Source organism: Stegostoma tigrinum, chromosome 25 (assembly GCF_030684315.1).
Source record: "Stegostoma tigrinum isolate sSteTig4 chromosome 25, sSteTig4.hap1, whole genome shotgun sequence".
Lineage (NCBI taxonomy): Eukaryota > Metazoa > Chordata > Chondrichthyes > Orectolobiformes > Stegostomatidae > Stegostoma > Stegostoma tigrinum.
In genome coordinates this window covers 11,804,331-11,817,568 of record NC_081378.1, presented here as the reverse complement: position 1 = coordinate 11,817,568, position 13,238 = coordinate 11,804,331, and the positions used below count along the sequence as shown (strand labels likewise).

Genomic DNA, 13,238 nt, shown 5'->3' with positions numbered 1-13,238 from the left:
CTTCAAGACCCCAGCAACTGCTACTCAAAAACTAAAACTAAAAAGCTGGGTTCAGTGGGAGCTTAACCCCACCCATTCAGGCTCCTTCTATTGTTAGAAAAAAAATGCCCTTGGCCTCACAGACTGTTTACCTTATGGGTTTTGAAGCAGACTCATCAGTACCTTTGATCTTAATCTTTCTTCATTAAAAAAAGACTAGGACAAAATACACCTCTTAAAGCTTAACATGGTCAAAAGCTTAACTCACTGGCTGCTTGTTCCTTTTCCTGAATCATAAGCATCCAAATGTCCAGAATTATGTTCATTCCAAGTTTATCAAGTCCCTATGAGAGAGAGGAATGAAAGAGTTCGGAGTGCTATGGCATAAAACAGATGAAACAACACACATTTTCTTAAAAAATGATGCTTGCATGTTCACAGCTGCTGTAGTTTAAAGTCCTGGAACTGTAATAAATATCAAGATACTCACTCCGATGATGTACACCTTGCTTGGCTTTTCACTCATAGTAATGCACACAGCTTCGTCAAAGACTGCAGCACTGGTTCTGCACAGAACAGCCATCGGCCCAGTGTCATTGTCAATATTGCCTATCACAAGGAATTAATGAAAATGCTGTTGATACAAATCAGAAGCAGTTTCAAACTTATTGTGAGTAAAGAATTTACACTGACCTTATCCAGGTCATGTGACTGGAAGGTTGCATGTAGCAACGCTAAAGCAACCGGCTAACAAAAACAAACAAAGGTGAACAGTTTTGATAAAATCTAGGTTCTCATAATCTTCCTGCCCCCTGAGACCCACCGAATCCTGGCTGCTGGACCATTCTTCCCTCAAGCTCAACACACACACAAAAAAATAAAAACATGTTCTTCCTCATTACCATCTTGTTTTCCACCAACCAAGGTCTTGTCTTTGACATGTTTGTACACTTCCAATATTGTGGCTGCAACATAAGCAATCTTATGTCCAAATCTGAAACTCTGAAAGGACAGAAAGAAATACCAATGGTCACATCATACCTTTGAATATTGTGGATATCAAGTAGCAAGTCAGGCATAGATAAAAATAGACTCATGTTTCATTTAGAATAGCGCAGTAACATAGGGGAAAAGAAAACAGCATGAGTAGGCCATTCAGCCCTTCAAGCCTACTCTGTCATTCAATCCGATTAGATTAGATTAGATTCCCTACAGTGTGGAAACAGGCCCTTTGGCCCAACAAGTCCACACTGCCTCTTGAAGCGTCCCACCCAGACCCATCCTCCTATAACCCACACACCCCTGAACGCCACGGGCAATTTGGCATGGCTGATCCACCTAACCTGCACACTTTTGGACTGTGGGAGAAAACCGGAGCACCCGGAGGAAAGCCACGCAGACATGGGGAGAATGTGCAAGCTCCACACAGACAGTTGCCCGAGGCTGGAATCGAACCCGGGTCCCTGGTGCTGTGAGGCTGCAGTGCTAACCACTGAGCCACCGTGCCGATCATGGCTCATCATCCAACTCAGTCCCTTGTTCCTGCTTTCTTCCTATACACTTTGATCCCTTTCATCCTAATAATCATGAGGGGCATGGGTAGGGTAAATAGATAAGGTCTTTTCCCTGGGGTGGGGAGTCTGAAACTAGACGACATGGGGGAAAAGATTTAAATGGCATTCAGGGGCAATTTTTCACACAGAGGGTGGTGCATGAAAGGAATGAGCTGCCAGAGGAGGTGGTGGAGGCTGGTATGATTACAACATTTAAAAGGCATCTGGATGGCTATATGAATAGGAAAATTTAGAGGGATAACAAGGCGCAGAGCTGGATAGGCCAAGCAGCATCAGGGGAGCAGGAAGGCTGACATTACAGGCCTAGACCCTAGAGGGATATGGACCAAGTGCTGGAAAATGAGCATCGATTTATGAAGGATATCGGATTGGCATTAATGAGTTGCACCGAAGGATCTATTTCTGTGCTGTATATCTCTATGATTCTATAACTATGTCTAACTCTATCTTACTTCAGTGGTGGGCAAGCTATTGGAAAGGGCTCTGAGAGTTAGGATTCATGATCACTTGGATAGGCACAGTTTGATTTGTGATAGTCAACATGGATTTGTGAGGGATAGATCATGCCTCACAAACTTTATTGAATTCGTTGAAGGTGCCAAACACAAGGATGAAGGTAGAGCAGCAGATGTGATATACATGGATTTAAGTAAGGCATTTAATAAGGTTCCCCACGGTAGGTTCATGCAGAAGGTAAGGAGGCGTGGGATAGGGAGAAATGTGGCAGATTGGATTCAGAATTGGCTGGACCTCAGAAGACAAAGGGTGGTAGTGGACGGAAAATATACAACATGGTGCGCATTACGAGTGGTGTACCACAAGGATGGGCTCTGGGTCCTCTTCTATTTGTGATTTCTGTAAATGATTTGGATGTAGGAGTGGAAGGGTGGATTAATAAGTTTGTGGACGATATGAAGGTGGGTCGAGCTGTGGATAGTGCGGAAGGCTGTTCTAGGTTACAAAGGGACATTGATAGGATGCACAGCTAGGCTGAGAAGTGGCAGATGGAATTTAACCCCGAAAAGTGTGAGGTGCTTCATTTTGAAAGGACAAATTTGAAAGCAGAATATAGAGTTAACGGAAAGATTCTTGGCAGTGTGGAGGAGCAGAGGGATCTTGGGGTTCATGTCCACAGTTCCCTGAAAGCTGCCACCCAGATGGATAGAGTTGTTAAGAGAGGGTATGATGTCTTAGCTTTCATTAATAGAGGGAGTGAGTTCAAGAGCTGTGAAGTTATACTCCAGCTATACAAAACCCTGGTTCAACCACATCTGGAGCAGTGTGTCCAGTTCTGGTCACCTCATTACAGGCAAGATGTGGTAGCGTCAGAAAAGGTGCAGAGGAGATTTACCAGGATGTTGCCTGGAATGGAGGGAAGGTCTTAAGAAGAAAGGTTGAGAGGGCCAAACCTTTTCACTTTAGAACGATGAAGGATGAGAGGTGGCTTGACAGACGTGTACAAAATGATCAGAGTTATAGATAGATTGGACAACCAGAGACATTTTCCTAGGGTGGAGGTAGCAATTACAAGGGGGCATAGTTTTAAAGTGAGTGGAGGTAGATGTAAGGGAGACGTCAGAGATTGGTTCTTTACTCAGAGAGTGGTAGGGGCGTGGAATGCATTGCCAGAGAGGGTAGTGGAGATGGCCTCATTGGGGCATTTAAACGGCTATTAGATAGGCATATGGATGATCGTATAAGGTAGGGGTGGAGGTTAGATAGACCTTAGGTTTAGGGTAAAAATTTGACACAACGTCGTGGGCTGAAGGGCCTGTACTGTGCTGTACAGTTCTATGTTCTGTGTTCTAATCCTTCATTAAAACGTTAAATGATGTGGCCTCAACTGCTTTCTGTGACAGATAATTCCACAGACTCACTACTCACCAGTAAAGAAATTTCTTCCTATCTCCAGTCCTAAATGGCCAACTCTGTATCCTCAGTCTTTGACCCCTAATTCTGAATTCCCTAGATACTGGGGAATGTCTTTCCTGCACTGACCCTCTATAGTCCTGTTAGAATGACTGATTCTGGAATATAACTTCAATATGGGACAGCCAAAGGCCACAACAACGAAAAGCTCCAAATTTTTGCAAAGGAGTTCATCTGCGCCTTTTGTAATTTTATTTTTGTGTGACCCGAAAACAATTATCATGGATGACAACTGGAAGTAAATGAAGCCTTACCTGTGTCAGTTGAAACTGATGTGATCGGTGGGCTTTAAGTAGATTGTTCACAGAACCCCTAAATTCACTGGTCTGCTGGTGTGGGTCACTCACTAGGATCTTGCCACATTTTTGAGACAGCACAATGTCCAGGATTACTGGATAAAGGAGGGTAATCACGGGGAAAAGGTAAAGAGGGGTGGCAAGAGAGATAGACTAACCAAAATCAATTGCAATGGCTTTTGGCTGTGGTCTCTTACCACAGACAATGAGGCTACAAAGCTCAGGCTTGTGTGGTCTGTCGTAATAAAATGTTTTGGATGATAAGGGATCCATTACTTCCCCTTAGTGTGAACATGACCTTACATTTAAACCTCAGGAACAGGATGCAGCTCACCAAACAACAGAATGGTTCAGGGTCTACAATAATCCACACAAATATCTAACTGTACTTTGCTTTATTAGACCAGAAGATCTACCACCCTCCCATCAGTCTTGCAGATTGTAAAGTGTAGAGAGATCATGTAAACACAATAAAATGCAGCAGAACTTAATTTCCCTCCCAAGTTCACACAATTCTTTATATCACACAAGATGCACAATTGTTAAGTATCTGCATGTTCAACTTTGTTGGGTCTGTCTTTCAATTACGTTTGATGTTTGAACAGTCCTCTCCAGTTGGAAAAGAACAGCATGTAACTAACCTACCTGGGCTACAATCTTCAGCTTCATCTAAAAGGATGACATCAAACTGTAACAGCTGTGGCTTGCTGAGCTGCCAAAGTTTCAGATATCCTTTCAAAAAAAAAGGAAAAAAGAACCTTAAGTCCAACAGCCTGCAAGTAGTCCTGCAGTGTTACTAGAACAGTTTTACTACACAAAGAAAAAAATGCTGTTCTGTCAAAATTAGAATATTTTTCGCTATGATACATGATGGCCACCATTGCTATGGTGCCAAACTCCAAGCTTAAGCGACTCTAGGCTTGGCTCCCACTTTAATCACATTTCACATAGGCTTAACCTTGCTGTTTTTCTCTAATCTAATTTCAAAAGAACATTTAATGACCAAAACTAAATTGCCACTTGAAGCATGTGCATAATGTCTAGATGACAGGTTCTAATGTTCTGGAATGTATGAAGAACTTGACTGGCTTGTATTTGCTGTTTCTCCATTATCTGGAGAGTGACAGTAACTACTACCCCCTCCAAGTTCATTCCCAAGATTTTCTTTCATGGGTTATGCCCCTTACACATTTATCCTAAGGCTGACATTTATTACCCATCAATAATTACCTCCAAGAAGGTTTTGATGGTATTTTTGTCCCCTTTCAAACTTACACAGCTCAACCACATTTCTTGACAAAATATTTTACGTCAAATCAGTGACAGAATTAGTTACCCTGCATTGCCGAATGACATGCTTCTTGCTAAGTTCTTTTCCATAATCTTTTCCTGATTTTTCCAAATCTACTGCTCTCTTAGCAGGAAATTCAGACACGTAATGGATGGTTTAAAGGGTCTAAGCTTCAAAAAAGAATTTAAAAAAGCAACACCAAAATCATTCAGTAAGCCACTTGCCTTATTTTAGAATCACAGAATTCCTACAGTATGGAATCAGGCTGCTTGACCCACCGTGTCCACACTGATTCTCTAAAGAGGAGCCCACCCTACCCTATCTGCATAACCCTGCATTTCCCATGGCTAATCCATCTAGGCTACAGATCCCCGGACACAATGTGCAATTTAGCATGGCTGATCCACCTAACCAGCACATCTTTGGACTGTGGGAGGAAACCCATACAGATTCAGGGAGAATGTGCAAACTCCACACAGACAGGTGCCTGAGGGTGGAAGTGAACCTGGGTCCCTGGCACTGTGAAGCTGCAGGGCTAACTACTGAGCCACCGTGCCGCCCTTTAGTAAAAGGGAAAAGGGATTGGTATGGTGGAGTAATGGGAATGACACTAGCTAATAATCCAAAGGCCTGTTCTAAAGTTTCAGAGATTCATTTTCAAATACAACCTCTGAAGTTAAGGAAATTTAAATTTAATTAACAAATTTTAAGTTGAATGTTCATCTCATACCAAAAATACCAACATTAAAATACATTTGGTTCAGCAATGTCGTTCAGGGAAGGAAATCTGACATTTTTAACCACTGTGGCTTAAGCTTGATGCCTGACCTACTGCATAGAAAACTGTTCTGTTGCAGCTGCTTCACCATTTCCTGCTCAAGAAGCAATTAAGGAAAACCAATTGATGTTGGTCTTGCCAGAAACGTTCATATTCTAAGAATATGTTTTTTAGTGCCTTCGAAATCAAAAGTACCAGACTGCCTACTGTGACGTTTCTTTTCAGGCACTTGCAAGCTACAATCCCCAGGAGTAAGAAATGGGAAACTCTGCTTCAATTCAATTGGAACAACAACTATCACACAACTGTAACTTCACCATCACGAGTCATGAAGTAACCATTCTCCTTAGTTTCACCCAGATTCACCATCTTTTCCCAAATCTGTTTTGCGTCTTCAATTAGTTGCTGAAATAAAGAACACAATAGTTATTCATTGTACAATTTTTTTTTAAGGGAAGGTGATTGAGAAATGACATCAATGTCACACAATAACTTCATTCAGGGAGACTTGCGTACAATGAATTTCTTACAATGCACTAAGCAAAAGCTGTCAATTCACACCGAAAATACATTTCTGACGAGGAACTAGGTGGTGCACAGTTGTGCTACACATAACTGATTGTTGGCGATAACCTCAACTTTGACACAAGGTGGTGAGGATAACTTACACAACAAACTTTGCGCTACCTGGTAAGCACCTGAGTAAAATGTCCTGCTAATTCACAGACTTCAATCAACAGGCAGAAAGCACAGAGAGCTTCCGAAACAGGCAAAGCGGCACGTGTAAAAACAACAAAATCTCTCTCCTTTCAAACGTAACTGAATAGAATTTGTCTACATTCATGGATTGAATATATTAACTCTCGAGTTTAGAAGAATGAGGGGTGTAGTGGAGTGTCATAGAAATCTATATTATTCTAACAGGACTAGAGAGGATGAATGCAGGAAGGATGCTCCCAATGACTGGACAGTTCCAGAACCAGGGGTCACATCCTGAAGATCAAACTTGATTGAGTTTTTTAAGGAAATTACCAAAAGGACTGATTACGACACTGCAGTAGATGTTGTTTATTTGGATTTTAGTAAAGGCTTTGACAAGGTTCCATATAGTAGACTAATTAGTAAAGTTAGGTTGCATGGGATTCAGGGTGAGCTTGCCAATTGGACATATAATTAGCTTAACGGCAGGAGACAGAGAATAATGATAAAAGGTTGCTTTTCAGACTTGAAGCCTGTGACCAGTGGTGTTTCACAGGGATCAGTTCTAGGTCCTCTGTTGTTTATCACTTTTATAAATTTTTTGGATTAAAATATAGGATGCCTGGTAGACCTAATAAAAGTTTATAAAATAATGAGGGGTATAGATAGAGTTGATGGTAGTTTTCTTTTCCCTAGAATGGGGCACTTCAAGATTAGGGCGCACATTTTTGAGGTGAGAGGAGAGAGATTTAAAAAAGACATAGGAGGCAAATTTTTTTACTCGGAGGGTGGTTCATGTGTGGAATGAACTTCCTGAGGAAGTGGTAGATGCGGGCACAATTACAATGTTTAAAAGACATTTAGATAAGTACATGAATAGGAGAGGTTTGGAGGTATATGGGCCAGGAGCAGGCAGGTGCGACTAGTTCAGTTTGTAATTATGTTCAGCACAGACTGGTTGGACCAAAGGGCCCATTTCTGTGCTGTATGACTATATGACTCTATGATGCAGGGCAGACTATTTAGGACTGAGCTGAGCAGAAATTTTTTCACCTAGAAAGTGATGATACTGTGGAATTTTCTGCAGTAGAAAGGAATTGAGACCAAATTGTTTTGAAGAAGGAATTAGAACTAGATCAGAGGGCTAAAGGGACCAACGGGGATGGGGTGAAAGCAGGAACAGGTTATGGAGTTGGATGATAACCAGGATCATACTGAATGACAAAGCAAGCTTGAAGGGCCCAATGGCCTACTCTTGCCCCTATTTTCTAAGTTTCTATGTATACAAATCTTGAATGGAGGTATTTCACGACAGCTGGGAAGTGCCAATTAGAAGGAAATTCTTAGGTACAATACCTGGTTTGTGCTGGTTTAGTTGACCTCAGGAAGTGCTTTTGAAGGTACAATTGACTTTGGGATCAAAGACACTAAGTTCCCACAATCAAACAATGACGTAATGGCCAGGCAATCTGGTTTAGTTTAAAGCTTTGAGAAGATTTGTAGCTCAGGTTGTGGATGAATTTGTAGACTTGCTCACCAAGCCAATGGGTTTGGTTGCAAACATTTTGTCATCCTGCTCAGTAACACAGTCAGTGCGCCTCTGGTGAAGCATCCGTGTTATGCTGGTTGAAGGATAAATATAGTCCAGGAAACCAGAGAAAACTCTTCCGTGAAACAGTGGCATTTTTCTGCCTTCATTGACTTTCATTTGGAACAGGGCACCTGCCACAGTGCAGTATTCCCTCAGTGATGGCTGAAGGGTCACAATTTACATCATAGAATCCCTACTGTGTGGAAACAGGCCCTTTGGCCTAACAAGTCCACACTGACCCTCACAGCATTTCACCCAGACCTATCCCCCTGGAGCCCACCTAATCTACACATCCTTCAGCAGTATGGGCAATTTAGCATGGCCAATCCACCTAGCCTGCACATCTTTGGACTGTGGGAGGAAATCGGAGCACCCCCACGCAGACACAGGGAGAATGTGCAAACTCCACACAGACGGTGGCTCAAGGGTGGTATCGAACCTGGGTCCCTGGCGCTGAGGCAGCAGTGCTAACCACTCAGCCATTGTGCCGCCCGTTTCTGAGCTCAGGTCTCCGCAGTGGGACTTGAATGGTCAACCTTCTGATTCAGAACCATGGCTGACATATATTTGGCATCTTGGAAGCATAACTCAGCAAGATTCAGTCATTTTAGGATGCATGGAGAAACAACTAGAGCACAATAGAGAAATGATTTAGATACAATTTGCTGACTCACTTGATTCTCTTGATGTTCCATTGGCCTGATACCTCCACGCATGCTCTTCTGGTGTCCTGGTAAATGTGACACGGTGAGAGTCCCATCCAAAGAGGAGAAGAATATGCAGAGGCTCTGACAGATTAATTTTGCTCTAAAAAAGCTGCCGCGTGCTTCAGGAAGTTTAAAAATGGAAAACGGCTTCAGATCATAAACTATTAGCTTCCTCTTATTCTGGTACCTAGTAGAAAAGTCAAGCATTCAACTAAATTTTTTTTATAACTGTGATGCTATCATAAAACAGATCACAAGAATTCAATGAAAAGTTACGTCAAATAAAAGTTCTATTCTCTTTTTGTTTTCTCCTCTGAAGACCCTAGCATTTTTGAAGCACAATTTCAAAGCATCTTCATTTCACCAGAGCACCCCTCCCTCATTTGTAAATGTAGACAGTGATCAGTGATCTCTCGCTCTCTCTCACACACACACACACACACACACACACACACAGAGACACACCTTTCAGTGGGAGTCGCTGGCTAGTCATCATCAGAAGCATCTAAAATCAAGAAACACTGTAAATAAATAGGGGTTTCTTCTTTTAGTTTGGAGAATTCTATAAAGAAGGGGTTGGTTCGCTCAGTTGTCAGGATGGCTAGTTTGCAATGCAGAGTGATACCAATAGTGTGGGTTCAATATCTGCACCAGCTGAGGTTACCATGATAGACTCCCCTTCTTGACGTTTCCCCTCACCTATGGCATGGTGACCCTTAGGTTAAACCACTTGCAGTGTCTCTGTCTAATGAGAGAGCAGCCCTTTAGCCTGGTAAGACTCTGTGACTTTGCTTTTTCCTTACTATTAGTGTAAAGACCATTTCCTTTCATTTTTCAGCACTTTTGGTCATGCACTGAAATGGACATCTAAAAGTCAAAGATAACTGAAGGATTGCTGTACCTTTTAAATTCAAGTTGCTTGGTAATCACTGTTAGCGATGTTTACACAGTAGTTAGCTCTAGCAGTTCAGGGAAATTCTAATTCAAGGCACACTGGAGCCAAGGGGTATAAACAAATGAAGATTTGACTGACAACAAGTAAATGATTGGTCTCTGATATAATGACCAGTTATCATGGATAAAAGCCTTCAAAGAACTATGTGACAGGCTCCCAGGTCGCAGAACAGCTTGGGGTATGAATAATTAGTGAGAAATCATTGGATTTTCACAAGGGAAAGAGAGGTGCACTTTTTTTCCTGCTGTAGAAAGCATGTCAAGCCTGAGGAAAGCTCATTTATTGAACCTCTCATCAGTTACTGTAAGCTCTATCTTTATAACCAGTAAGTCAGAGATTTCAAGTACAAACCAGCCACCCTATTCCTCCTGCAACCTGGAGACAGAAGGTCAAGGAGCAGTGTCCTGACAAATTGTCTCAGCAAAGCCTGGGTACATGAACCACTGAAGTACCTTCCCAGTCCCTTTTGACCATAACACCCACATTTTCTCCTGTCTGGGTCTCTCTGTATACAGGGTACAGTTACAAGGATGTTAGAGTTTTAACTAGTTGAGTGATGTGCTAATGGTTCGTAATTGTTTACTTGTACTGAGACTCTTTTTATTTGTAACAAACAACAAAACCAAGCAGCATCAGAGAAGCAGTAAAGCTGACGTTTCTGATGAAGGGTCTAGGCTCAAAACATCAGCTTTTGTGCTCCTAAGATGCTGCTTGTCCTGCTGTGTTCATCCAGCTCCACACTTTGTTATCTCGGATTCTCCAGCATCCGCAGTTCCCATTACCTCTGATTACTTTTTGGTACCAAGTGTCACTTTTCATCTGCCTGTATAGATGCAGCCCCTAAAGTACTCAAGAAGCTGATACCATCCAGAACAAAGCAGCCCACTTGATTTGCACCCAATCCACAAACATTCACTCTGTCCACCTCTGACACTCAATAGCAGTAGTGTTGTACCATTTACAAGATGCACTGCAGAAATTCCCTAATATCCTTAAACAGCACCTTCCAAACCTGTGGCTACCTCCATCTAGGAGGACAAGGGCAACAGATACATGGGAACACCACCACCTGCAAGTTCTCCTCCAAGCCACTCACCATCCTGACTTGGAAATATATTCCTGATCCTTCACTGTCATGGGTCTGCACATTGACTGCTACAAAAACAGATGAATTGACACTACAAGATAACAAAGTGTGATGCTTTGGGTCTAGGCCCGAAACGTCAGCTTTTGTGCTCCTGAGATGCTGCTTGGCCTGCTGTGTTCATCCAGCTTCACACTTTGTTATCTTGGATTCTCCAGCATCTGCAGTTCCCATTATCTCTGAATTGACATTACATTCCTGTTGATTATATTGGACAGTTATGACCAGTGCTGTTCTCACTATTTGGATTGAAACATTACTTAGGACTCTACAGTCCCAGCCAAGGGTTTTCCACTGCTCTTTGAGTTAAACGTGAGACTAAGATGCGACGTCCAAACCCACCGTCATTGTACAAACTCAGACTATCACTTCCATTTACCTGGTTCAATAAAACATTCATTAAAATCAGTTATGCTTCTTTCATGACCTATACTTCAGGGTGTTGGCTGCAATTTCAAATCACACTTTCAGTGAAAAGTTTGTTTCTTTGTCATCATGCTTCAACGGTAGGGAACTGGTTTGCACATCGTTCGCTGCTGACAAACAGGAATGGCTACAGGAGGGTGATGAATATGGAAGAGGGTAAAAAAATCTCTGAAAATAATCTCCCACCTATCGGTGTCATAAAATCATTAGCAAGAAAGGCAAGGAGAAGAAAACTTGCATTTGTATAGCTCCTCAGTTCATCCCGAAGCATTTTATAGTCCCTGAAGTTTAGAAGAATGAGGGGGAATTGCATAGAAACCTGTGAAACTCCAACAGGCCGAGACAGGTTAAAGTCAGGATGTTTCTGACACCAGGGAGTCCAGAAATAGGGATCAGTCTGTGGGCACGGGGTAGGCATTTTAGGACTGAGATGAGGAGAAATTTTTTCACTCAGACTGGTGAGACTGCGGAATCCTCTGCCCCAGAAAGTGGTTGAGGGAAAAATATTGGATGTTTTCAAGAAGGAGTCAGATATAATTCTTCAGCTAAAGGTATGGGGCAAAAGTAAAATGAAGATGGATGATGGGTCTAGATTGTTTTGAATGGCACAGACGGCTCAATGGGGTGAACAGCCAATTCCTGCTCCTATTCTCTATAGAACCATATAGTGTAGAAACTGGTCTTTCAGCCCACCATGTCTATGTCGAACAAAAACAACAAACTACAATAATCCTATTTACCTGAACTTGGTCTATAGCCTACTAATCTCTGGCATTTTAAGTCCTCCAGATGCTTCTTAAATGTTGCAAGAGTTCATGCCTCCACCATCCTCTCAAGCAACCCATTTCACATTTCTAATACCCTCTGGGTGAAAACAATTCATCCTCATATCTCCTCTAATACTGTTGCTCCTCTCCTAATGTCCTCTGGTCTTATACATATCTGCCATGGGAAAGAGATTCTCACAATATATTGTGTCTAGCTCCCTTATAATTGATTGTACCTCAATCAGATTGCCCCTCAGCTTCCTCTGCTCCAAGAAAAACAAACCCAGCTTATCTAGTATCTCCTCATATCCGAGAACTTTTCATCCCAGGCCAGGGAGCATCCTGGTGGATCTCCTCTGTACCCTCTCCACTTCAGTCACATTCTTCCATTACCATGGCAACCAGAAGTACACACAGTATTCCGTCCGTGGACTAAACAATGTTTTATAAAGTTGTAACAAGACTTCCTTGCTCCTATCTTCTACACCCCAGCTAATGAAGGTAAATATCCGATATGCCTTCTACACCACTCTGTTAACCCGTGCTGACATCTACAGGCATCTATGGACTTGTACATCAAGCTTTCTTTGTTCCTCAGTACTCCCTAAGCATCCATTCTTTATGTACTTCCCTTATTAGACCTCCCAAAACGTATCACATAGCACTTGTCGGGATTAAGCTCCATCTGCTATTGATCCACCCAATTTACTAGCTGATCAATATCAGACTGTAGCCTGAGACTGCTCTCTTCACGAACAACATTCTGCCAATTTCCACGTGTTTCGATCGGTTTTCAAACTTGGTCACGGTCGCTATTTAGGCAGTTAGAGTGGTTAGCACAGCAGTCAGAGCAACTGTCAGCACTGGATCAGCATTGGCTAAGGTTCCAAGCTAATTTTCTTGCCCCTTTAAGTTACAAACTTGATGAAAACTCCTCGCTACTTTTGTGGGCCTTTCTTTACAAAACTCCAATAGCTCAGATGTACTAAGATTTACCCAGAAATGTTGCTGAAGCTGTCATAAACGTGGATTGCAGAGTTTGTAAGGAACTGCTTATGAAGGACTTTACTCTGTAAAGATACACAATGATTTCATTTTATTT

General features: G+C 42.2%; 1 protein-coding gene across 5 annotated transcripts in view; it reads right to left on the bottom strand.

Annotated features, from left to right (window-relative positions):
* fbxo18 (F-box DNA helicase 1) overlaps nt 1-13,238 on the bottom strand; it is a 64,641-nt gene that overhangs the window by 24,951 nt on the left and 26,452 nt on the right. For all 5 annotated transcript variants that reach the window (XM_059654482.1, XM_059654481.1, XM_059654484.1 and 2 more), the window contains exons 10-16: nt 8,812-9,031; nt 6,165-6,252; nt 4,424-4,510; nt 3,737-3,873; nt 882-981; nt 470-588; nt 248-323 (exon numbers count right to left, since the gene is read on the bottom strand). In XM_059654482.1, coding sequence (XP_059510465.1) covers nt 248-323; nt 470-588; nt 882-981; nt 3,737-3,873; nt 4,424-4,510; nt 6,165-6,252; nt 8,812-9,031 — 827 coding nt within the window. The remainder of the gene's footprint in view (nt 1-247; nt 324-469; nt 589-881; nt 982-3,736; nt 3,874-4,423; nt 4,511-6,164; nt 6,253-8,811; nt 9,032-13,238) is intronic.